Consider the following 27847-nt stretch of genomic DNA (forward strand, 5'->3'; position numbering starts at 1 on the left):
AGAGTGCTGCTATGAACATTGGGGTACAAGTGCCCCTATGCATCAGTACTCCTGTGTCCCTTGGATAAATTCCTAGCAGTGCTATTGCTGGGTCATAGGGTAGGTCTATTTTTAATTTTCTGAGGAACCTCCACACTGCTTTCCAGAGCGGCTGCACCAATTTGCATTCCCACCAACAGTGCAAGAGGGTTCCCGTTTCTCCACATCCTCTCCAGCATCTATAGTCTCCTGATTTGTTCATTTTGGCCACTCTGACTGGCGTGAGGTGATACCTGAGTGTGGTTTTGATTTGTATTTCCCTGATAAGGAGCGACGCTGAACATCTTTTCATGTGCCTGTTGGCCATCCGGATGTCTTCTTTAGAGAAGTGTCTATTCATGTTTTCTGCCCATTTCTTCACTGGGTTATTTGCTTTTCGGGTGTGGAGTTTGGTGAGCTCTTTATAGATTTTGGAGACTAGCCCTTTGTCCGATATGTCATTTGCAAATATCTTTTCCCATTCCGTTGGTTGCCTTTTAGTTTTGTTGGTTGTTTCCTTTGCTGTGCAGAAGCTTTTTATCTTCATAAGGTCCCAGTAATTCACTTTTGCTTTTAATTCCCTTGCCTTTGGGGATGTGTCGAGTAAGAGATTGCTACGGCTGAGGTCAGAGAGGTCTTTTCCTGCTTTCTCCTCTAAGGTTTTGATGGTTTCCTGTCTCACATTCAGGTCCTTTATCCATTTTGAGTTTATTTTTGTGAATGGTGTGAGAAAGTGGTCTAGTTTCAACCTTCTGCATGTTGCTGTCCAGTTCTCCCAGCACCATTTGTTAAAGAGACTGTCTTTTTCCATTGGATGTTCTTTCTTGCTTTGTCAAAGATTAGTTGGCCATACGTTTGTGGGTCTAGTTCTGGGGTTTCTGTTCTATTCCATTGGTCTATGTGTCTGTTTTTGTGCCAATACCATGCTGTCTTGATGATGACAGCTTTGTAGTAGAGGCTAAAGTCTGGGATTGTGATGCCTCCTGCTTTGGTCTTCTTCTTCAAAATTGCTTTGGCTACTCGGGGCCTTTTGTGGTTCCATATGAATTTTAGGATTGCTTGTTCTAGTTTCGAGAAGAATGCTGGTGCAATTTTGATTGGGATTGCATTGAATGCGTAGATAGCTTTGGGTAGTATTGACATTTTGACAATATTTATTCTTCCAATCCATGAGGAGAGAATGTCTTTCCATTTCTTTAAATCTTCTTCAATTACCTTCATAAGCTTTCTATAGTTTTCAGCATACAGATCCTTTACATCTTTGGTTAGATTTATTCCTAGGTATTTTATGCTTCTTGCTGCAATTGTGAATGGGATCAGTTTCTTTATTTGTCTTTCTGTTGCTTCCTTGTTAGTGTATAAGAATGCAACTGATTTCTGTACATTGATTTTGTATCCTGCAACTTTGCTGAATTCATGTATCAGTTCTAGCAGACTTTTGGTGGAGTCTATCGGATTTTCCATGTATAATATCATGTCATCTGCAAAAAGCGAAAGCTTGACTTCACCTTTGCCAATTTTGATGCCTTTGATTTCCTTTTGTTGTCTGATTGCTGATGCTAGAACTTCCAGCACTATGTTAAACAACAGTGGTGAGAGTGGGCATCCCTGTCGTGTTCCTGATCTCAGGGAAAAAGCTCTCAGTTTTTCCCCTGTTGAGGATGATGTTAGCTGTGGGCTTTTCATAAATGGCTTTTATGATCTTTAAGTATGTTCCTTCTATCCCGACTTTCTCAAGGGTTTTTATTAAGAAAGGGTGCTGGATTTTGTCAAAGGCCTTTTCTGCATCGATTGACAGGATCATATGGTTTTTCTCTTTTTTTTTGTTAATGTGATATATCACGTTGATTGATTTGCGAATGTTGAACCAGCCCTGCATCCCAGGAATGAATCCCACTTGATCATGGTGAATAATTCTTTTTATATGCCGTTGAATTCGATTTGCTAGGATCTTATTGAGAATTTTTGCATCCATATTCATCAGGGATATTGGCCTGTAGTTCTCTTTTTTTACTGGGTCTCTGTCTGGTTTAGGAATCAAAGTAATACAGGCTTCATAGAATGACTCTGGAAGTTTTCCTTCCCTTTCTATTTCTTGGAATAGCTTGAGAAGGATAGGTATTATCTCTGCTTTAAACGTCTGGTTTAAAGCCATCTGGGAAGCCCTGGGAAGCCATCTGGTCCTGGACTCTTATTTGTTGGGAGATTTTTGATAACCGATTCAATTTCTTTGCTGCTTATGGGTCTGTTCAAGCTTTCTATTTCCTCCTGATTGAGGTTTGGAAGAGTGTCGGTGTTCAGGAATTTGTCCATTTCTTCCAGGTTGTCCAATTTGTTGGCATATAATTTTTCATAGTATTCCCTGATAATTGTTTGTATCTCTGAGGGATTGGTTGTAATAATTCCATTTTCATTCATGAGTTTATCTATTTGGATCATCTCCCTTTTCTTTTTGAGAAGCCTGGATAGAGGTTTGTCAATTTTGTTTATTTTTTCAAAATACCAACTCTTGGTTTCCTTGATCTGCTCTACAGTTTTTTTAGATTCTATATTGTTTATTTCTGCTCTGATCTTTATTATTTCTCTTCTTCTGCTGGGTTTAGGCTGCCTTTGCTGTTCTGCTTCTATTTCCTTTAGGTGTGCTGTTAGATTTTGTATTTGGGATTTTTCTTGTTTCTTGAGATAGGCCTGGATTGCAATGTATTTTCCTCTCAGGACTGCCTTCGCTGCATCCCAAAGCGTTTGGATTGTTGTATTTTCATTTTCATTTGTTTCTATATATTTCTTAATTTCTTCTCGAATTGCCTGGTTGACCCACTCATTCGTTAGTAGGGTGTTCTTTAACCTCCATGCTTTTGGAGGTTTTCCAGACTTTTTTCTGTGGTTGATTTCAAGCTTCATAGCATTGTGGTCTGAAAGTATGCATGGTATGATTTCAATTCTTGTAAACTTATGAAGGGCTGTTTTGGGACCCAGTATATGATCTATCTTGGAGAATGTTCCATGTGCACTCGAGAAGAAAGTATATTCTGTTGCTTTGGGATGCAGAGTTCTAAATATATCTGTCAAGTCCATCTGATCCAATGTCTCATTCAGGGCCCTTGTTTCTTTATTGACCGTGTGTCTAGATGATCTATCCATTTCTGTAAGTGGGGTGTTTAAGTCCCCTGCAATTACCACATTCTTATCAATAAGGTTGCTTATGTTCATGAGTAATTGTTTTATATATTTGGGCGCTCCAGTATTCGGCGCATAGACATTTATAATTGTTAGCTCTTCCTGATGGATAGACCCTGTCACTATTATATAATGTCCTTCTTCATCTCTTGTTACAGCCTTTAATTTAAAGTCTAGTTTGTCTGATATAAGTACGGTTACTCCAGCTTTCTTTTGGCTTCCAGTAGCATGATAAATAGTTCTCCATCCCCTCACTCTCAATCTAAAGGTGTCCTCAGGTCTAAAATGAGTCTCTTGTAGACAGCAAATAGATGGGTCTTGTTTTTTTATCCATTCTGATACCCTATGTCTTTTGGTTGGCGCATTTAATCCATTTACATTCAGTGTGATTATAGAAAGATATGGGTTTAGAGTCATTGTGATGTCTGTATGTTTTATGCTTGTAGTGATGTCTCTGGTACTTTGTCTCACAGGGTCCCCCTTAGGATCTCTTGGAGGACTGGTTTAGTGGTGACAAATTCCTTCAGTTTTTGTTTGTTTGGGAAGACCTTTATCTCTCCTTCTATTCTAAATGACAGACTTGCTGGATAAAGGATTCTCGGCTGCATATTTTTTCTGTCTAGCACACTGACAATCTCGTGCCAATTCTTTCTGGCCTGCCAAGTTTCAGAAGAGAGATCAGTCACGAGTCTTATAGGTCTCCCTTTATATGTGAGGGCACGTTTACCCCTTGCTGCTTTCAGAATTTTCTCTTTATCCTTGTATTTTGCCAGTTTCACCATGATATGTCGTGCAGAAGATCAATTCAAGTTGCGTCTGAAGGGAGTTCTCTGTGCCTCTTGGATTTCAATGCCTTTTTCCTTCCCCACTTCAGGGAAGTTCTCAGCTATGATTTCTTCAAGTACCCCTTCAGCACCTTTCCCTCTCTCTTCCTCCTCTGGGATACCAATTATGTGTATATTATTTCTTTTTAGTGTATCACTTAGTTCTCTAATTTTCCCCTCATACTCCTGGATTTTTTTATCTCTCTTTTTCTCAGCTTCCTCTTTTTCCATAACTTTATCTTCTAGTTCACCTATTCTCTCCTCTGCCTCTTCAATCCGAGCCGTGGTAGTTTCCATTTTGTTTTGCATTTCGTTTAAAGCGTTTTTCACCTCCTCATGACTGTTCCTTAGTCCCTTGATCTCTGTAGCAAGAGATTCTCTGCTGTCAGCTACACTGTTTTCAAGCCCAGCGATTAATTTTATGACTATTATATTTCTAAATTCACTTTCTGTTATATTATTTAAATTCTTTTTGATCAGCTCATTAGCTGTTGTTATTTCCTGGAGATTCTTCTGAGGGGAATTCTTCCGCTTGGTCATTTTGGATAGTCCCTGGTGTGGTGAGGACCTGCAGGGCACTTCCCCTGTGCTGTGGTGTATAATTGGAGTCGGTGGGCGGGGCCGCAGTCCGACCTGATGTCTGCCCCCAGCCCACCGCTGGGGCCACAGTCAGACTGGTGTGTGCCTTCTCTTCCCCTCTCCTAGGGGCAGGATTCACTGTGGGGTGGCATGGCCCGTCTGGGCTACTTGCACACTGCCGGGCTTGTGATGCTGAGGATCTGGCGTATTAGCTGGGGTGGGTAGGCAAGGTGCATGGGGGCAGGAGGGGCAGGCTTAGCTCGCTTCTCCTTAGGTGATCCACTTCAGGAGGGGCCCTGTGACAGCAGGAGGGAGTCAGATCCGCTGCCGGAGGTTTGGCTCTGCAGAAGCACAGAGTTGGGTGTTTGCGCGGAGCAAGCAAATTCCCTGGCAGGAAATGGTTCCCTTTGGGATTTTGGCTGGGGGATGGGTGGGGGAGATGGCGCTGGCGAGCGCCTTTGTTCCCCACCAAACTGAGCTCTGTCATCCGGGGGCTCAGCAGCTCTCCCTCCCTTTGTCCTCCAGCCTTCCCGCTTTCTGAGCAGAGCTGTTAACTTATGACCTCCCAGCCGCTAAGTCGCGCTTGCTGTCGGAACACAGTCCGTCAGGCCCCTCCGCTTTTGCCAGCCAGACTTGGGGGCTCTGCTTGGCCGGCGAGCCGCCCCTCCGCCCCGGCTCCCTCCCGCCAGTCCGTGGAGCGCGCACCGCCTCGCCACCCTTCCTACCCTCTTCTGTGGGCCTCTCGTCTGCGCTTGGCTCCGGCGACTCCATTCTGCTAATCCTCTGGCGGTTTTCTGGATTATTTAGGCAGGTGTAGGTGGAATCTAAGTGATCAGCAGGACGCGCGGTGAGCCCAGCGTCCTCCTACGCCGCCATCTCTATTAGAACTCTGCTTCTTCCCTTTTGTACATCAGATGCCATATAAAAAGCTGACTACCCTGAGATCATTAAGTTGTGAAGAAACCCAAGACAGCTACCTAGAGAGGCCACATGGAGCACCAGAAGTGTGCTCTTTGGGTAAACTAAAACAATAAAACAATAAATAAGCAAATAAATAAAATAAATAATAAATAATGTAAAGCAAATAATATAATAATAATATAAAGCAAATATACATAATAAATAAAATAAAGCAAAGAAATAAAACCTTTAAGTGAAGGTTTACGTGAAGGGTTCTTGTACTTCCCAGCCCAGCCCAGCTGGCAGCCAAAAGCAACTGTGTGAGTGGCCCTAACAGATGCCACAGGGAGCAGAGGAATCACCCTGCTGAGTGCACTCAACCCATGAAATTGTGAAACAAAAGAAACAGGTTGCAAATCACTAAACTTTGGGGTGACTTGTAACAAGGAACTTGATACCTGAAACACAGTCGGAACTTGAGTCATACCAAACTAAAAGCACATACAGAAAGTACCATGTCTGTGAGTTTGCACGTTCTACTTTTTTGTTCCTGCCTTTGCTCACTGTATAAACTTCTAGTCCACTTGAAAGACCCAAGCAAGCATTTTCTCTGCTGTGAAGCCTTCCCAGAATGTCTCAGGCAGTCACTCCTGATGCCTCCAGATGTCATAACACAACGACACAGCACATACTTCTTTCACTGTACTTTCACGCCAAGGGACAAATTTGTTTCTGTGTCTACCTGCACACTGTGAGTTCCTTGTGGGCAGAGACTGGGGCGTTATCCTTTCCATATTTCCATTGCTTAAAACAATACCTAAAAAATAATCCCATGAAGCAGATAGGATTGTTCCTCTTTTATACATGTGGAAACTGACATACGCAGTGTTAAGTTAACATGCTCAAGGTCACTCAGAAAGTTGAGCTAAATGTATAGAGAGAGAGATCATGAAAGAATGAAATTCTATGAGCTCAAGAAATCTTTCCAGATAATTCCATCTTTCACCAATCGTTTTCTCCTCTTGTGTCCTATAGCCTTTGTAACCTGGAAAAAGAAAATCCATATGGAACAAAGAGTCTTCCACATACTCTTGACTTCACAGTCTCACTGCAAGTTTCTGGTATGCAAACATCACAGTTTATATTGCTATTAAATCTTCCAAAAGGCCTGGCATGGCACATAATAGGTCCTCATTCATTCATTTATTGGTCATTTCAAAAGCATTAAACCGGTCAATGATGAAGAGAAGTTCGGGAAAATGTATCAAGTATTTTTCTACAAAATAAAAATATAATTAAACATTCAATTATATTTTCAACCTCCACTTCTTATACTGTGAATTGCAATGCATTTTTTAAATACATGTTTTTGAACCCAGGGAAAAGAATGATCTTGACTGAATATTCATTGTGAATAACCTGCCTGTCACCTGAGTTCTGCACTACCCAAAGTGAAAGGGTAGACTGAGCTTCGCAAACTCAGGAAAAATCACCTTGTTATTTTTATTGTATGCTTTGCCTGAGAAGGAACTGAGATTTGCTGTCATTTCTGCATCAGCGCTCTCAATCAGTGACAGAATGAAATTGATTTATTTCCCATTTTGACTTGTAAAAATCTGAAAATTTAGATCTTACCCTTTTTTCTCTCAGAGACAAAACACAATAGACAGACAGGAGCCCGTTTCCTCCGCAAATGTTCCCATAGCCAAGGCAACACCTAGGTCCTTCCATCTAACTTCTCACTCCCTTTACTACATGTTTAAACTCCCTTGACTCATTCAAGTTTAAACCAAAAGACCAAGGTTCACACTAAGGTTATTTCAAGCTCCAAAGCACAGCACACTCCAAAAAATGTGTGATACCTGAGGACCCCAAAGAGAAGAACAAGGAAGTACCTTCCTGCCCTCGGTGGACACTAATGTCTTTGGGGCTTTTGATGGGCAACCGCAGTGGTGGCAGGGAAGCTGGATACAATCAGCACAGAGCTAAACTGTATGTCAGAGAAAACTCATAAAAACTTTTTCCTTAGTTAACACCATTTTATAGAGATCTAAGTTGACCTGTTATTCCTTCAGGAAAAAACAGTAAGTCCCTAGAATTCTTTTACCCTGCAATTCATCACCTAGATCTTTCCCAGAACTAAACTGAATCACACCTCCTTAGAAAGAATCAAAGATGTCCACAAGTTAGGCATAACTCTAGATTTCTCTCTAGAAATCTCTTATGCTAGGAATACATGTGGCACAGAATTAGGGGCACAATCCCACCACTTCTTATGAAAATCTTACTCATTTTGCAAAGCACAGCTCAAAGGCTCCCTCCTGCTTAGAACCTTCCCTCATTGCCCTGACTGAAATACATCTTTTTTCTCCTTCTAAACTTTTACGATTAACTTAGCACTTGGCACAACTAGCTTAGAGTGACATAGCATGTGTCATGCTCACTTCCTTCTCCCCCTCACACACATCTCTTACATTTTGACCCTAGATAAAGGAACTGTGCATTTAAAATCTTTGGATCTCTAGAACATTGCACATTGCTTTGTTCACAGAGGGCACTCAATGTTTGCTCCGTGACTATTCATTTTATTCCTTGTAGTCTTTTCAGAATTACTACTTTTACAATAGCCTAGAAGCCATACACAGGGACACATCCAAATCTGCCCCACCTACTGTAGATCACAACTCCCACCCTGCATTGTAGCAATATGATCCAAGTTCCAGAGAAATTTAAATAATATACAAATAATGAAAAAAAAAAAACTTTAGACATTTGTTTCTGTTTTCCCAAGTTCCTTAACTGAACTTTTTTTGTTTATTTCAGATCTTTCAACAGAAACCATAGGTGGAATACTATCGAATGTGTGGATCACAGGGTATAGTTTGGCATTCTGAGGAGAGCTTGAAATCCTTCCCACTCCCACTACCCATCAGAGGCCCCTTAAGGAAAGGTTGAGGGTACGTCTGGGGCACCACAGAGAACACTTTGATAGTCACTAATTCTGATTCGCCTCCTCAGATTCTCAAATAGGCCACAGGAGTCTGAGAGAGTGGCTGAAATCCACAATAAATGGATGAGCCCTGGTTCCTGGGGCCACTGAACCCTACTGATTCCCCACAAGACTGACTTCATTGCACCCAAAGAGGAAGCCCAGGGTCCATCTTTGCTTCAGCAGTTCAGGCCTTGTTGTTAGACAGGTACTTTGCTTCGTTTTATTCACCCTATTGATTCTTTGAACCTAATCCAGAGAATAAACACCAAACAGGACCAAACATATGGTCAAGTCTTTAGCTTAATTTTTGTGTTTGGAGAGAAAAGCATCTTGGGCTGAGTTCAACCAAGCTGGGAGTCCAAGGAGTGATTAAAAACAAAACAAAACACAACACAATGTATCATAATCCTACCTGAACATAAGGAAGCCTGCCACTTGGCACAGGAGCTATTTACTTTGTCGAATCCCTATGTGAAATGTTTGCTGGGTTGTAATCATATATAATATCACGGTAACAAACTAGATGTTTATAGAAAAATAGGTCCTAAGGGCCAGAAACTCTAAGAGAAAATACATTCACTTTCCTTTTCCTTATTTTTTTTCCTTTCAAAATGTAAATGAATGGTATAAATGTCTGATTCAGGCTCAGGCCCCCAACGGATAAAATATTTATGACATTTGTTTTAAGTTCTTGAATAGTCAGTTCAAAATTGTTCCTCCTAGTTTTTTTCTTTTCCTGAAGGGAAATATAGATTTGAAACTTTGTCTATTATCCAGATATTTAAGGCATTTAATTTTAATTGAGCTCATTTATTCTACTGTATATTTAATGTGTTTTCTTATATTGTGAGAGCCCTCTGCTGGTTGAGAAAACACTAAGTCTCTCTGCTCACAAGAACAGAAATACAGCTCATTACCAACCAAAGCTCTTCTTAACTGAGATAGTGATTTCAAGTTCTATTAGAAACGGATGCTCATTAAAATTTCTATTAACTCTCACCTACTCATAGAATGGTACATTATTTTTATGCAGTTTCTAAGATTTAAAAAAAGAGCTTCAATGCTTACATTGTGTCTTTAAATCCAAATAAGAAAACATTGATTATGCACAAATATATTTTCTTTTCAATCAGATTGGGAATAGTTAGCAATTTACATCTAAATTAAGATACAGGCAAATTGGCTCCTGGATCCCTTTATGAGGTGGTATGCTCTGTGTCCTCTTTAATTTGTGTCCAAGTCACAAACAGACACAACTGGTTTGTTTTTGTGTTTTTGTTTTTGTTTTTGTTTTAGAGAGAGAGAGAGAGCGTATATGTGCAGGTGTGCGAGCAGGGAGGGGCAGAGGGAGGGAGAGAGAGAGAGAAAACCTGAAGCAGGCTTCATGCTCAGTGTGGTGCTTGACTCAGGGCTCAATCCACGACCCTGGGATCATGACCTGAGCCGAAATCAAGAGTCAGACGCTCAACCAACCGAGCCACCTAGGCTCCCCTCAACACATCTATTTTATACTTTCATAGTGCCTAGGTACATAGCATCAAATTTAAGCCTCAAGTTTTGATATATTGTGCAAGTAATTAAACAATGTACCTACCAGACACTTTATAAGTATCCTGCCATACAGACAATTACAGCAGGCAAAACTAAATGCAGCAAAGTCTTGATCAAGTGGGACAATTCACTAAAATTTGTGAAATGGTAAAGCCAGGATATATATATTAAGGAAAGACTATACAGATGAAGCTGTTCCTTGGGCCTATAATTTTGGAATACGTAATGCCTACATGCCTCAAAAACTCTCTCTTTAACGGACTCTAAATTTTTGGAGTGAAAGTTAAATAGTGCATAAACAGGTTTCAAGGTACCTACTGCTATATGATTCTTCATGTCATTGATTTAAAGGCAGCACCCAAAATATGAGATGAAAACACTATAATCATAGTCCTTCCACATTTTCTCTGCAAGAATAAGGTAAGAGCCAAACAAATCAGCAAAGCTGAAGGCAAAGATTTGGTCAGTGGAACCAGCACATCACAAGATGTTAGTGGTGATGCTACAGGATTACCGTAGGACTAAGACGATGGTATGTGACTGTGGCAATTTGAAGAGGACTGATTCCTTGATTTAGTTCTACAGAGCTGTGCTCTGAATGCCAAACTGTTACACAAACTAATTTCATGACCACATGCAGTGTTAAAGCATCATTAACAGACTTCGGTAAATCAAAAGTATGCAATCCTCCAACATGAAAATGTCACTGAGCACATCTGACTCAGGCGAAAAGCCAGGATTGGATGATGTCAAAGGTCTGCACTTTGGTAGTTTATTGCAGTCATTGCCACCAATGTGTTCATGCCTCACTGTGTGCACACCACTCTAGGACGTGACATTGGTGGTCCTCCGATCAGTAGGTGGAGTCTGTTTTCTCCACCTTGAATCTGGGCCTGACCCTATGACTTGCTCTAGGGTCTCAATGAGACAAAACAACCATGACTTAAGCAGAGGTTTTTAATGTGCTTCAGCTTCACGGCTTGCCCTCTTTCACTTCTAGGAACGTCTTTGCCACCATGTAACAAGTTCCAGCTAGGCTACTGAAGAGGAGAAAATCTGAGGAACCAATTTCCATGTAAGTGAGATCATCCTAGACCACTCAGCTCTAGCTGAGCCACAAGTAGACCATAACAAGCAGCCAAGTCCAGGAAACATCACAATCTATACAGTAAATGTTGTTCCAAACCACTAAGTTTTGGGGTGGTTTGTTACGTAGCAAAAGCTGTTAACAGCTACTTCCATCATAAAGCCCAAACTTTGACTATGGTTTGTTATAGTCCATGACCACATTTTTCTGGAGATGGAATCTTGAGTCATTTGATAAATTCTTTACTCCATGATCTAAGGAATGATACTAGCACCAGACTGATCTTCTTGCAGAAAGAGAATGATAGTCATCAAAAATAGCAGCTTATATTTCACAGGAAAATTCTGTTTCCTTGTTGTCTTAATTATTGTCTACTAACCACATATCCATGGGAAAGGGATGTTGAGACCTAGTAAAATGGACCTAAAAACCAAGGGTATAAGGAATTTTTATCTTGAGAAACATTCACATGAAAGTTATAGAAGTATTTTAACTAGCCTCAGACTCAGTAGGATTCATTGTATGGCATAGATGCTTAAATGGAGGCTCCATTCATAGAGTGATAGAGATAATATTCATAGAGACAATCATCTAGAAGACTAGCTCTCGTTTTGGGTGCTGCATTTAAAGACGAGACTAGGTCCTAAGGAGAATAATTAAGATGTGGAAGTTCAGAAAACCATGAGACAAGTAAGAGTTAAGGGAACCTCAGAGAAAACTTCCCAATATTTTTGCAAATGAAATTATAGTTATGAATGAGGGAATGGTTTTAATTTCATTTTTCTAGGTTCAAGAACTAAGACCAACAAGTGCAGGAAGTTAAAGGCAGAACTTTCTAATATTTAAAGGGGTACTACAATCAAATAGGTTGCCTTGAACCATAGTGAGGTTGTTGTCACTGGGTGTGTTTAAAGATTGTTTATCTTTGCCCAGGGATATGGTAGAAAGAATTCATGTGCTGAGAGAAACACTTGAGAAGCTGACATCCAAACCGACCTTCTTAATCCAAGGTTCTATGTTTCCGTATGAAACATCTGCATGCATCTCTCTACATTTGTCTTTTCAAAACCTAATAAAGCAAATCTTTGGCAACCTCATCTTGTTGGTAGCCCCACCAGTCTTCCAACTTGGTCTTGATCTGAGAGGATATGAGAGAGAAGAGGTGCTAACAGAAGAATCTAAGAAATTAATTCCTTCAGCCTTCTGCCTCTTACTTGGACACACGTTTAAATGGATTAGCTTTGTTCTAATAATAAAGAACAAATCAGATGTCACTTTTTGACATTTTCACGTAAAAAATGTTTTCTGAGTTGAATAAGGTAAAACTGTATTTACTATTAAAAAGAGAGAGAAAATCATTGTCATATTGTAAGGAAATAATAGTGTAGAGTATCTTATAAGTAACTGGTATGTTTCATCTTAAGAAAAAATAGGTGTGTTGCTAATAATTTTTTAATCTCATAAACTCTCAGTAATATGTTGTAGATAGCATTGTTAGTGAAGATATTAATAACCTACCTAGTACCAAAATGAATAAATATAACTTTGTTTATTTATTTTAAATGTTTATTTTTGAGAGAGAGAGAGAGAGAGTGCAAGCAGGGTAGGGGCAGAGAAAGAGGGGGACAGAGGATCTGAAGCAGACTCTGTACTGACATCAAAGAGCCAGATTCAGGGCTCAAACTCATGAACCATGAGATCACGATCTGAGCCGAAGCCAAGAGCTGGACACTTAACTGACTGAGCCACCCAAGCACCCAACACTATTTAAATAATTATGTTTAATATTTACGGAAAAGTGTCATGAACTGAGATGGAATATCTCTAACAGCCCACATATCAGCTCACATGACACTGAATGGCATTTGACCATAGTACTTGCTTCATATTAAAAACACTACCACTAACCAGAAGCTCAGATGCTGTGCAGCATCCTGCCCCCATGAATCAGACCTCTTGGACATTGATGTCTGAGGATAGACTCAGAATATACTCCACCTTTTCTCCTCTCATGATTTATTGACCCAGCCTTCTCTTAATTCTTTTTATTATCTCTATCTCTCCCCACCTATACATCCTAAGTATATGTTTTCTCTAAAGCTTTTGCCTTAATAATATTAGCAAAGGGTTAGAGTGCACCATGTTCCAGGCACTGTGAGTTTTTGTGCTTCATCTCACTTAATTCTCAAAATTCCCAATGTTGTAGTTATTTTATTATCTTCATCTTAAAGAAATTGACCAAATAACTGGACCAATACCCATACTAGCAAGGAAAAGAACTTACTCTTGTATCCAGATGTCTGCTTCCACTTTACTTTGCTACTCTTATTTTCCAGGAGGAGCTCCCAAAATGTGAAAATGAAGATCCCAATGGATACAGTGTAAACCTTGGCAAGTGATCAGATATGAGTAAGAGAAAGATGGTGGAATAAAAGAAAACCGATATTTTGAGTGTCTGTGACTGGGAAAATTGTGGGGTCACTAATCAAAACCAGAGAACTGAAATAAGTAACTAATGATGAGGCATCATTCTATGCTAGTTTTTTTTTTTTAATGTTTAGGTAAAATATCTGTAAAATTAAAATACCCTACAAGATTAGAGCTGCAAATAGACTTGAAGACTAGAAAAAGAGAAAGATAATAATGGATGTGATAAAGAGAGAGCAGAAGATGGCAATGGGACTTCTGTTTGGTGAAATTAGAAAACACTGGCGCAGTTGGTTATGTGGGTCACAAAAGAAAACCAACAAAGTATTGATATGAAAATTAGACAATGAGCCTAGATAATGCTGATAATACAACTTCGTTGGAGACTTCTTTGCTATGACTTTAGATATCCTCCAATAATGCCCTTGGTTATACTAGAGGAAAAGAGGAAAAACGGATGAAGGGGGTTGCATAGGACTGGGAATGGACAAACTTGGGAGCTCCACAGAGCCTGTCCAGCAGGTGATAACAGACTAAGTATTACCATATTCCTGAATACAGTAAGGGAGGGAAACAAGTGAAACCAAAATTGTGACTATAAGCTGAGAGAAGTAGAAAAGGCAAAAGGACACACAATATCACTGATGATAGAACAAGTTCAATAGAGAGACAAGGGGATAGACAGAAGGACAGAACATTGGGGCCACAGCAGGATGTTTCTAAGTTTAAGATCTTGAATGTGGAGAAGTTTCACCTGATGAAGTAATTCAGGGTGTGACTATGCTGCTAAATAGTAGAATTGAAAGCCAGGGAGATGAAGGTTAAGAACTTTGCAGCCTTGATTTTAAAGGGTCCAAGCTCTAGAGTCAGACACACCCAAAGCTGAATCCTCACTCTGCCACTTGTGATCTGAAGGTATTTAAACTGTTTCGTAAATTCGCTAAGCTTTACTTTTCTTCAGGTACGAAATTTGGGGTGGGAAAGATGATAGTAGTACTATTCACCGTACTATTTTACAATGTACAAGAGAACAAGGAGGCAAAACGCTTGGCAGAGTATATCATTCAAGTTAGCTTTTACTGTTATTGTCATTGTTGTTGCTAACAAAAACTATCCTCAATTAAGTAGAAAAAAAAAAAAAGGACAAAGAAGCAATCACACAAGAAAATATTGCCTAATTTAAATTCCAAGAACCTGACTTAGGCTTAAATTTCAGACTTCTCTAACCCTGTGCTTTCTGAAGTGGAGGGAACAGGCCAGGAAGAAATAATTTATGACTTTGATGAAGGAGGCTTGAAGATTAAATATTTACTGTGTCTATTACAAATAAGATCCAAGACAACAGGGGTAGACGAATGTTCAGAAGATTCTCCGTCCATTTGGACCTCCGATGAAATTGCTAATGATTAAGAAAATGACCACAAAGGATACTGATGACTTCCAAAAAAAAAAAAAAGAAGATAAGATAAAGTTCTAAATTCATTGATTCCATAATTAAATACAAAAATATCAGCATGAGATATGATTGTACTTACTTGTGAAGAAGTGGGTCACATTACTAAGTAAAATCTTCAAAGACAACCAAGAAGTGAGATATACTCCAGTAGGCACCGTCTCCAAAGTACTCCTTTTATTGAAAAGTTAGTTACCTAGGGATAAATTCTCAGAAAGCTCTTATATTGTAAAGAAGATTGTGTACATGTATAATGAGAAGGTCTATAACTTTCATCAGATTTTCAAAGAAGAATATGGCCCCAACATTTAAAAACCACTTCTCATATATATGGGAAATATTTTCAAGAGGTTTAAAATAGAATGGTTTCAAAACCTAACAAAACATCTAACTTTACATTGGTTACATTGGTGGTTTATGACACTACTTATTTAATATCATAACACATTCCCATAAAGAAACCAAAATTATCAAACATTCCCCACCCCCCACTCATCCTCCCACTCATCTTTCCTGGGAGCCAGGAAATAAATGAAGTGAGTTCTTCAGTTTTCCAAGCTGTGTACAGGAAAAGGGAACCTAAGAACCTGGTAGACACTCTGGGTTGAGGAAATAGAACTAAAAGCCCAGGAGACTAAGATGGCTAGAGTTTACAGGACAAAGTACTAGAGAATGAAGGGCTTCGTGGAGAACTCTGAAGATGTGCAGAGAGCCAGCTTGCGTTCAGCAGTGTACTCATCAGCACATGCATGTAAGGCAAGTACGGAAGGCTAGCAAAAGAACCTGAAAAGAATAAAAGGGACAGTACTCAGGAAAAGGTCTGAGAAGAATGCCTGTTCCCAATAATCAGTGGAGCATTAGATAAAGATCCCACAATATTATGCTTCCATAATGGGGAATAATTAGCTTTGGACTAAAGCTAATTCTGTCTTGAAAATCTTCAAAACAGAACCCCAAATAGCAAACTTTTTCCAAGTAACTTAATTGCATCTCAGCAAAAAAGTTTAAGAATATTTATAGAAATACAGGGGCGCCTGAGTGTTTAATCAGTTAAGCATCTGACTCTTGATTTCAGCTCAGGTCATGATCTCATGGGTTTGTGAGATCCAGCCCTGCATCAGGTTCTGCGCTGACAGTGTGAAGCCTGTGTGAAATTCTTTCTCTCCATCTCTCTCTGCCCCTTCTCTGCTTGCTTGGTTTCTCTTTCCCTCAAAATAAATAAACATTAAAAAAAAAAAGAATATTTATAGGAATACAAAAATATCCCAACAAGGAATACTTTTACCCAACCAGATAAGATTCACAATATGCAGAATCCAATAAAAAAATTACCAGGCAGGTAAAGAAGTAGAAAATATGACTCCCAATGTGGGGAAAAATCAATCAATTAAAACCAACCCAGAATTGACACAGATATTAGAATTGTCAGGCAAGGAGATTAAAACAAGTTGTTATACCTATATCCCATATGTTAAAAAAGCTAGAAGATATATTGAACATGTTAAGTAGAGATATGGAATATATATTTTTTAAAAATTAAATGCCTGAAGATAAAATTATAATTCCTGAAATTAAAAAAAATAAACTGGATAGGATTAACACAAGATTAGACATTTTACAAGAAAAGATTAGGAATAGATTAGGAGACATAGCAAGAGAAACTATCCAAAATGAAAAGGAGTGAGCTATGGAACAACTTCAAGCAGCCTAATATGCATGTAAGTAGAGCCTCTGAAAAGAAGAGAAGGAAGGGAAGATCTAAATAATATTTGAAAAAATAAAAGTCTACTAGAACTGATACATGAATTCAGCAAAGTCACAGGATACAAAATCAATAAACAGAAATCAGTTGCATTCTTATACACTAATAATGAAGCAACAGAAAGACAAATAAAGAAACTGATCCCATTCACAATTGCACCAAGAAGCATAAAATACCTAGGAATAAACCTAACCAAAGATGTAAAAGATCTATATGCTGAAAACTATAGAAAGTTATGAAGGAAATTGAAGAAGATATACAGAAATGGAAAAACATTTCATGCTCATGGATTGGAAGAATAAATATTGTTAAAATGTCAATACTACCCAAAGCTATCTACACATTCAATGCAATCCCAATCAAAATTGCACCAGCATTCTTCTCAAAGGTAGAACAAGTAATCCTAAAATTTGTATGGAACCACAAAAGACCCCGAATAACCAAAGTAACATTGAAGAAGAAGACCAAAGCGGGAGGCATCATAATCCCAGACTTTAGCCTCTACTACAAAGTTGTAATCATCAAGACAGCATGGTATTGGCACAAAAACAGACACATAGACCAATGGAATAGAATAGAGACTCCAGAATTGGACCCACAAAAGTATGGCCAACTAATCTTTGACCAATCAGGAAAGAATATCCAATGGAAAAAAGGTAGTCTCTTTAACAAATGGTGCTGGGAGAGCTGGACACAACATGCAGAAGAATGAAACTAGACCACTTTCTTACACCATTCACAAAAATAAACTCAAATGGATAAAAGACCTGAATGTGAGACAGGAAACCATCAAAACCCTAGAGGAGAAAGCAGGAAAAAAACCTCTCTGACCTCAGCCGCAGCAATTTCTTACTTGACACATCTCCAAAGGCAAGGGAATTAAAAGCAAAAATGAACTATTGGGACCTCATGAAGATAAAAACCTTCCGCACTTCAAAGGAAACAATCAACAAAACTAAAAGGCAACCAACGGAATGGGAAAAGATATTTGCAAATGACATATCGGACAAAGGGTTAGTATCCAAAATCTATAAAGAACTCACCAAACTCCACACCCGAAAAACAAATAATCCAGTGAAGAAATGGGCAGAAAACATGAATAGACACTTCTCTAAAGAAGACATCCAGATGTCCAACAGGCACATGAAAAGATGCCCAACGTCACTCCGCATCAGGCCAATACAAATCAAAACCACACTCATATATCACCTCATGCCAGTCAGAGTGGCCAAAATGAACAAATCAGGAAACTACAGATGCTGGCGAGGATGTGGAGAAATGGGAACTCTCTTGCACTGTTGGTGGGAATGCAAACTGGTGCAGCCACTCTGGAAAACAGTGGGGAGGTTCCTCAAAAAATTAAAAACAGATCTACCCTATGACCCAGCAATAGCATTGCTAGGACTTTACCCAAGGGATACAGAAGTGCTGATGCATAGGGGCACTTGCACCCCAATATTTATGGCAGCACTTTCAACAACAGTCAAATGATGGAAAGAGCCTAAATGTCCATCAACTGATGAATGGATAAAGAAATTGTGGTTTATATACACAATAGAATACTACATGGCAATGAGAAATAATGAAATATGCCCTTTTGTAGCAACATGGATGGAACTGGAGTGTTATGCTAAGTGAAATAAGTCATACAGAGAAAGACAGATACCATCTGTTTTCTCTCTTATGTGGCCCTGAGAAACTTAACAGAAGACCATAGAGGAAGGGAAAGAAAAAAATAAAGTTAGAGAGGGAGTGAGCCAAACCATAAAAGACTCTTAAAAACTGAGAACAATCTGAGGGTTGATGGGGGGTGGGAGGGAGGGCAGGGTGGGTGATGGGTATTGAGGAGGGTACCTGTTAGGATGAGCACTGGATGTTGTACGGAAACCAATTTGACAATAAATTTCATATTTAAATAAATAAATAAATAAATAATGGCTGAAACTGTTCCAAATTAGATTAAAAGAAAAAACTACACATCCAAGAATGTCAATGAACCCTAAGCAAAAGAAACATGAAGAAAGCTATACCAAGATGTATCATAATCAAGTTTCTGAAATCAAGTGATTAAAAGAAAAATCTTAAAAGCAGCAAGGGGAAGGAGAAGACACACAGAGGAACAAAGATAAGGATGACAGCATATGTTTTATCAGAAGTAATGCAAATGGAAGATAGAGGAGCAATGTCCCTTAAGTACTAAAAGAAAAAAAAATCCTTTCAACCTTAGAATTCTATATCCAGCAAAGGTATCTTATAAGAACCAAAGATGGAATTTTTTCAGACATAAAAATGCTGAAAGAATTCATCTACAGCAGACCCACACTACAATAATAGTGTATAAGAAGTCCTTCACATAAAAGCAAAGTGATGCTGAATGATTTAATACTCTACACCAAAGAATAAAGAGAACCAGAAATTAAAATTGCACAAGTTAGAGCACTACCAAACTCACCTGATGAGGTCATCATCACCCTGACACCAAAACCAGATAAAGACATTAGAATAGAAAACTATATTGACAGAAAGATTAATGGTCACCAAGGGACAGGGGTTGGAGGAAGGGACTGTCAATTGGCATGAGGAATATTTGGGGGGTGTGGGGGTGGAAATGCTCTGTATTTCAAATGTATTAATAGATTCACGGGTGTAAATATCTGCCCAAACCCATCAAATTATAATTTAAATGGATACAGTTTATTATATGTAAATTGTACCTCAATAATCTGATTAAAACAAACAAAACAGTGCATCTGGCAGATACTGTGGTTCGGCTCACTCGTAACCAATCCAATCTCCTTCTAAAGCGTCTTCCTGTACTGTAAAGGCTAGAAACCTAAAAGTCACATTTCCCATTGTCCTCCGTTGTTTTCATATGTGACTGATTCAGTAACCACAGATATACTCATTCACTGGAGACTTTACTTAGGAACAGAATTATGTAGGAAAAGGGGCAGAGAACAAATCATCTGTTTTGCTGGAGAGGACCAAATCCAGAGGCATTTCTGGAGCCAGCAGCTTCCTAATTGTGGCACAGGGTTCTTTGGTGGCCCATTTCTGCAGAGAAGTTATACAAGTTCTCTCTGAAAGCTTGCTTAGAGCCTATATTTCTAGTCTATAAACTACCTATGCTTGGTAACAATTCCTTCATTCTTGAACTGAATAAAATAGCACTTTCAATGGATACTGAATTATCAAGCAGTCACAGCTCAATATCAGCTAGTTTAAGAGACCTGCCTAGATCAGCAGCTCTTCTACTCCTCTTCATTACCAGAGTCTCCACTCTGATTCATTCTATGTTTTATAGCTCAGTTCCAATGTGAGTTTTATAGATTTCTACTGTAAAAGTTTTATGGTTGGTCCAGAATCAACACACTATTTCTAACCTATTTCCTACTAGAATTTCTAAGATAACTTATGTCCAAACTTCAGGAACACAATTTTTTTGTGTAAAGATCTCCTGATGCCAAATCAACAAGATTATTGCTTTAAAAGTTTCAAGCTGAACTTGCTTCCCCACCCTCCACCCCTCCCAGCCCCCAACTAGCTCCTTGACCCTCCCTCCCCCGATGGAGCATGCAAGGACAGTGAAGATTTGTTTTCTAAAGCAATTTCTTTCCCTTGACTGTTTCATTGCTTCTATCTTTACATAGAAGTCTGGCTGGGAATGAGGGTCATCAGGAAAAAAGAGCTGAGCATTCTTGTTAATTCCTCTGCTCTTTCCCATTGTACTCTGTTAAGGTCCCTGCAGTGGAGACCCATCCCTGGGTCTGGCACCACCTATCCCTGGGTCTGGCAGCAATGATGCAGGAAAATAAGGGAGCTGTTGCAAAACGGCCTCATGCTCTCTCCACCCCATCTCACTGTCTCCCACAGTGTGCCTCCATATGCCTGTTTCTGTTCTGTTGACTTCATTCTCTGCCCCTCTCGATTTCTCTCTCTCCCTCCTTTCAAACAGTTGTTGATTTTTCTCACTCATCTAAATTTAAGCTAAATCAAATGGTTTCGTGTGACCGTTTAAAACATCACAGATGTTAAGGAAACTACCAACATCAGCTTCTTTTCCTCCCTAGGAATCATGCTTCACCATGTGCCAAAACCCAGCAGAGGGCATCCTTCCATTTCAGATGAATGAACTCTGCAGGGAAAAGGCTCTCTCTCCAGGTCCAGCACTGTTACATTTACAACTGCACACTGGAATTTAAATAAAGGGGTTTTTGTAGTAGGAGGGGAGCTTGTTGTAGAAGTTGTTTTCTGGGGTGTTTGCCTCCATTTAAATTATAGATTTAGAAGTAAATCTCCTTTATAAGAAAAAAATGAAGAGGAAAAAGAAATCCGTCTCTGGTCTCTTTCCAGATTTGGGGCATTAGCTTCAAATTGCAGAAGCAATAAGGTAGTACCTCTGTGATCTTTCCTTCTCTAGGCCACTGTATTAATAAAGTAATCACAGAAAAAAGCAATTGAGAAAAAATCTGCACCCCACCTCTCTTGTCTGTCACACTCTCCCTCTGTCCATCAAATGGAAAGAAACATAGCATTACTTCCTGTTAGATCATCTTAGAAGTAGGAAGAAGATAAGTATGGTCAAAAGCAGTGCATCAGGTAAAGCCAACCTTCCACCTGTATAAGGAGGCAGTCACCACTATGTTTAATTGGGTAGATCACAGAAACCAAAATTCCACAAAGGGAAATATCTTCTACCATCATCAGAATTTTTCCAGGGTTAAAAGGCAAATGACCAAAACCCTTATCAGTGATTTTTTTCCTCCTGGTGTGGGTGAGTTTATCAGATCCTTTCATGGTAGGAGAATGTCAGAGAGAAGGAAAGAATATGAAAGGACAATAGAGCATCATATACTCATTCAACATACATTTCTGAGCACTTTGTGCCAAAACCCTTTTCTAGGTATTAACACTGCATCAGCAAACAAAGTATCAAAGATCCCTTTCCTTGAGGTGATGTGCCAAAAAAGCTGGGGTTTGAGGAGTCTGGCAGACCTAACTTTGAGTCCTGGCCCTGTCACTTGACTGGCTTTGTGACTTGAAGCAAAATAATTAATGTTCTCTTTTGCAAAATAAGGATAAAGTTGTTACTATTTATTAAAAACATACTTTGTTCCAGGCACAAGAATTGAGCATTTGTATATATTATATATGGTAAAATTCTCACAATTAGTCTGTGAGAAAGGTTCTATTACGCTTCTCCTTTTACAAATGAGAAAACCCAGGCACAGAGTGATTTCTAAATTGCCCAGAATCACATAGACGTGTCGGAGCATGAATTTGAAACAAGGCTGTCTTGCTTCTCAACCAGTAGAGCAGAGTTGTTCCCTAAGGCTATCCTGGGGATTCGATGAGATGAATGTGTAAAGCTGAGAGTGCAGTATAGTATCATTATTACTACTATTATTATTAATTTATCACTCATGACTGCCATTGTTGTAGCTTTCTGGGACCTAAGGGTACATGTTGAAATATTATAAAAGAGGCTCAATGCATCAAATCAAAAGTCCTCTGCCTTAGAATGTAGTCTGTGTCCAGCTCAGGTTAAAAGTAGGATTGCAGAAGTCATACCCAGGAATCATGGCTTCACTGCATTTATCTTTCGATAAGATGACAGGCTGTCTCTAACAGTGATGGCTCTAGACAGAATATCAGAATAGTTTCCCTGTAACAAAACATGAGCATTTCCTGCTCTGGATTTTTTCTAACCTCCCCTGAAAGCTGAGGGTTAAGACCAGATGCGAAACAAAGCCAAGATCCAAATATCCATCTGCCTTTTGACAGCAGCTCTTTGTTCCCTGATAAGTGATCTGGGGGAGTCAGTCCCACCCCCTCAACCACTGGTGTCCCTTGGCTCTTTGTTCTTACTCTTTCTAAAGTGCACTGTCCAGAGCCCTCTTCTCGGGCTTCTTAATGACTGTGCGATTGTGCGTGCTCTTAGATCGATGGGGGTTAATTAATGCTAACAGTATTATTCAAAGAAAAATGAAGCAGTCATGTTTCCTGGCTTCTCTGGGAGTTTTCTCTTCTTCCTGTAAGCCTAAATTTGTGTCTCACACTGACAAATTACCAAAATTCAGAATAATTTTTAACAACAAGCAGATAAAATTCTGGCTCCAGGCCCCATTTCTTATTGATTTTGTTTCAGGACCACCATCTCAGTTTCATTAGGTAGGAAACTGAGTGTTCGATAATGGGGTATAAGAGAATTCACAAATGTACATCTTTATAAATATTCTGTTTTTCTTGTGTGCACTAAAAAATAGTTTTTATCTCACATGTCAAGCTTCATAATGCAAAACTCAAGTCAACTGAACATTTAAAAAATGTATTCCTATTCAAAAAGGCAATTTAATGCTGATTTTATCTCACCATGCTTCTGTAGGGATGAACACTGTTAGCAACACATCATTTGGGACAGAAATAAGTGCTTCAATTCCTTTGGTTTGAACTCCAAAAAAATAGCAAATGTCCCAGGAGTTGTGTTGCAAGTTGCCTTGTCATAGGCTTATAGATTTCTAACAATGCTGGTTGGGTTCAATAAAAAAGAAGATTTTCCTTAGCGGAGTACTTACCCCAAGGTAATGGCCATCAATGAACACGACAGGGAGGGAAGGAGCTTCAGAAACACGCCGGCATCGCTCATCTAGCTCTTTTCCATAGTCACCGTTCAAAGCTATGTTTTTCTCTTCAAATTTTACTCGATGGTTTTGGAAGATCTTTCTAACCAGTTCACATCTTTCAAAGGTTGTTCGTACAACACGAAGGCAAGTGGTATAAATCACTACACGGTCAAATTCTAGGTCAGTTGATGGTTGCTGAAGAAAAAACATTGTAGTATAGTGTCAATATTTGCATTTACTTTCTTACATCTTATTATTTTAAGACAATTAGCATTTCAGTGTGTTATACATTAAAAGTATGCAGCAGAGTTGAAGTGCCGTATTTGTCAATGCTAAGACATGTTTTTATGTTAGAAGATCTGTAATTAAAAAGTGGATAACACTCAACATAATTTAAATGGCATAATTTAATTCACAGTGTTTTTTCTGTTCTCAGTGGCAAATCAAATAATGGTATATCTTCAATTGATGATGTCTCACATGGCATACCATGTGGTAAAATAAGGAATGATTGAATGATCTCTCTTGTGTTTTGTAGACATTTTTCAATTACTAGATCTGCCTCTTAAACCCGAAGTAAAAAATGTGACAGAACAGTCAAGGTTAGTATTTCACCATTTGAAAATCCTCCCACTTATCAATTTAACAAATTTTGTGGTCTTTGGGCCACTATTTCCTGGAAATAACAAGATGTATATTATAGGATTGTTCTGAGGTTTAAGTAGCACAGCAAATGTGCATGCACCCTGTTGAGCAACAGAGCTCCAATGTGCAGCAAGAAAGGTCTGCAGTGACCCAGAGGGAGTGCATAGAAACCAACACCATAGTGGCCAGCGGGTCAGAGCCAGGCATGGAAAGGAAGGAAGGAAACAGGTACACTACAACAGAGGCAAGCAACTCTCACAAGCAAGACGATTCTCTGTGTGTGAATCTTGTCTTCTATATTTCCTGCTACATCTGAAGTCAGTGACTGCATTCCTGAGAAAACCTGCCCAGTACTGCTAGGGCCACACAATATAGGCCCTGACAACATTAGGAAAGATCCTCTTCTTCCTTGTCACAGTCTTTCTTGAGGGAGACTAAATGAAATACAACTATACCATGAGACCAAGGGATATGTGAGTTTTCATTGGGCCACAGTTGTTGAAACACAAGGACGCAACTTACAAACCCCTGTTAAGGCAAACCTTTGATTGGAAACCAGTCCAGACAACTAAATGCTAGAATCAGAAGGTAGGATACTAAGCCCCACCACTTTGTATTCAAAGAAGTCAGAACAGTGCATCAGAGGTGAATGTACACATAGTCCTAAAAAGGTCTAAAGTCATTAAGATGGCAAGGCAATGATGTCCACCTCACCAAGAAAGAGGACATTTTTTCCTGATGACACAATATATCAGGGATGAAAGAATCACTGCTTCCCTCAATAGAGTTTACACGCTAAGCTGAAAACCCAGAGACTTGGAGGGACCAAACAGGTGTCATAAATGCGGGGCCAGACCAGAAATAAAAGAGATATTAGTGAGAGGTAAAAAGTCATCTGAAAGATAAAAAATGTCACTCAGCTTTAGGCAAGCTTCAGGCTGTCAGGCACGTTACTCACTGTTGTCAGACATGATTATTTAATTAATTAATTTATTTATTTATTTATTTATTTATTTATGACATGATTATTTTAAATATAAGCTTGAAATCTGATTTTTTTTAGGTTATTTATTAATTTATTTATTTAAGAGAGACAGAGAGAGCATGAGCAGGAGAGGGACAGAAAGAGAGGGAGAGAGAAAATCCCAAGCAGGCTTCACACTGTCAGTACAGAGGCAGATGCAGGGCTTGATCCCATGAACCATGAGATCATGACCTGAGCTGAAATCAAGAGTTGGACACTTAACTGACTGAGCCACCCAGGTACCCCAAAATCTGGCATTTTATGGAAAATTTTATTCTTTCTAAATGACCAGAACCTCATTAAAAATGTATTCAGACCATGTGGACCAAAGTATTTGAAGGCTGAATTTGACCTATACACTGTTAATTAATACTGGAGTAGAGAAACATTAGATACATCTAGACTCTGCCACTGGCCATCTTTGTGTTTTGGAGAAGCTAATGAACTAGTAAGCCTCAAACTAGTAAGTTTTGTCAACTGTCAAATGTGATCTACCTAGCAGGTTTGTTGAGGAGACTAAGTAACCAAGAAAATGAAAACAACTAGTGTAGGGCTTGACATGCACTACTGTGCTCAGTTACACACTATTACACTCCATATTGTGGGATTTGTAAGATTAAAAACACAAACAAGAATGAATCAGTAGGAAAAAAAATGAGTGGAGTTAATGACAAGAAAGGGGGATTGTTACTATGCTCTAGATGAAGAAGCATTGGTTTTCAAAGAGAGAAACAAAATGCCCAAGAACCTATGGGTTATCTTCATGTTCATGGTTATGGGCAAGTAGGGAATCAAGAAACTCACGACAAATACTGCAGCTCCTGGAAGTGCACTCAGGGTCCCTTTTCTCTGATGACATTATGTGCGTAAGTATGCATTGTTCCTCGGGCTGCAAGGCTGCTAGATCCACATTTGATTCCACCAACATGTTCCACTTTTTTCAGTAGCTACAAGTAACTTTTGAAATATTTGAGAAGACATACATTTTCCCCATGAGTAGAGGTGGGAGAGTTTAAGATCGGACATTCTGCCGTCACAGTAACCAACTCATATAGGATTCTCTTTGCTTGTACCACTTTTCTGTGTGTCTCTGTGTCTCTAAGGGACACGCATTTAAAAAGTAGTAATAAGATGGACCCCTATTAGTGGCCATGTTGGATGCTGTTTAATGTAAAAGGAAACAAAGATATCCCTTTACCTCCTGTTGAGAATGAGCTTCACCTACAATCAATGGATCTCCAAATGTGTTGGATATTAGAATAAATTGGGGAGTTTTTAAAAATGCCCAAAGCCCAGGCCAAGTACATAACAATTAAATCAGAATCACCAGGAGTGAAAATCTCAGAATTGTGATTTTTTTTTTTTAGAGCTCTGAAGGTGATTCCAATGTGCAACCAAGTTCTACTAGTTAGATACCAGTTGGAAATGCAGAAAAAAAGGCTTCACCCTAGATCTGCTGAGTCAGAATCTGCATTTTAACAAGTTCTCTGGGGAATTTGGATTCATATTACATTTTAAGGAGCCCCAGTGCAATTACACTGACAGCTTGACCTGACGGAGAAACTGAGTTTATGTCCCTTTAAAATAACCGCTAGTCATTCATTCAGTGACTAGAATCATTTATTTGCCAAACATGGTGCTAAGGTACTAGATATATAATGGTAAACAAACAATATTGTTCCCTAACAACCTGAAGCTCATAGTTTTTTTTTTTTTATTTACATAAATAAATATAGATTCACAACCTGTTAAGTGTTGGAAAGGAAATGCACAAGTTGTTATCAGAGGCTACTGAAGATGTGCCTTTTCTTGTTTCAGAGTTTGAGAAAGTGTTTTCTGATATTTGAGCTCTGCTCTGAAGAACAAGAAGGAGTTAGAGAAATTAAGTAGGTAAGAAAGCATGGGGTAAAGTATTATAGGTAAGTGCAAAGACCTTGAGATGGGAGGAAGACGGCATGTTTGAGACTCTGAAAGAAGGTCTTTTGGGACACCTGGGTTACTCGGTCGGTTAGGCATCTGACTTCAGCTCAGGTCATGATCTCAGGGTTCGTGAGTTCAAGCCCTGAGTCGGGCTCTGTGTTGACACCTCTGAGCCTGGAGCCTGCTTTGGATTCTGTGTCTCCCTCTCCCCCTCCCCAGCTTGTGCTCTATCTCTCCCTCTCTCACTCAAAAATAAATAAACATTAAAAATTTAAAAATAAAAAAAAAAGAAAGAGTCTTTTGCCAAAACACAAAGAGAACTACAGTAGTACTGATGATTCTGGACAGGTATGCAGGATCTATATCATGTTGTACCTTTATAACCACCTTAAAGATCTGTGAGCTTCAACCTCAGAGCAATGGGAAATTCCCGAAGGTTTTTAAGGAGGAAGGGAGGAATTTACATTTAAAAAAAGTAAGTGCAGCAGGGCGAGTGCAGATAGTTGCACAAAATGTGTATAGCAGGGTCTAAATGAATGATTCCTTCAGGGCTGTGTAGCCCACAACTGGAGCAATCATACTGAGTCTTATTCCCAACTCCCTTGGTCTGAGAACTGAGACTGAATACGGGATAAAATGAGGGTAGGAAATTTGGTTATCTATTAGAATAAGCTGTTAAGTAAAGTGTTCTAAAAAGACCTTATTGAACAATTTTTGGGGGTATGATTTGGAAGTAGATCTTCCTAGAGGTAGAAGTAGTTTGAATGATTTCCCAAAGTCTTTTCCAGTTTTATAAGATGAATTTAAATGATATTGTCTTTGGCAAAAAAAAAAAAAAAAAAAAAAAAAAAAAAAAAAACCTCTT

General features: G+C 39.1%; 1 protein-coding gene across 1 annotated transcript in view; it reads right to left on the minus strand.

Annotated features, from left to right (window-relative positions):
- Window positions 1-27847, minus strand: part of GRXCR1 (glutaredoxin and cysteine rich domain containing 1) — a 132638-nt gene that overhangs the window by 41882 nt on the left and 62909 nt on the right. The window contains exon 2 of the mRNA XM_040484802.1: window positions 23346-23588. Within this exon, the coding sequence (XP_040340736.1) occupies window positions 23346-23588 (243 nt within the window). The remainder of the gene's footprint in view (window positions 1-23345; window positions 23589-27847) is intronic.

Source organism: Herpailurus yagouaroundi, unplaced genomic scaffold, assembly GCF_014898765.1.
Source record: "Herpailurus yagouaroundi ecotype Mexico unplaced genomic scaffold, PumYag 28, whole genome shotgun sequence".
NCBI classification, from domain to species: Eukaryota; Metazoa; Chordata; class Mammalia; order Carnivora; family Felidae; genus Herpailurus; species Herpailurus yagouaroundi.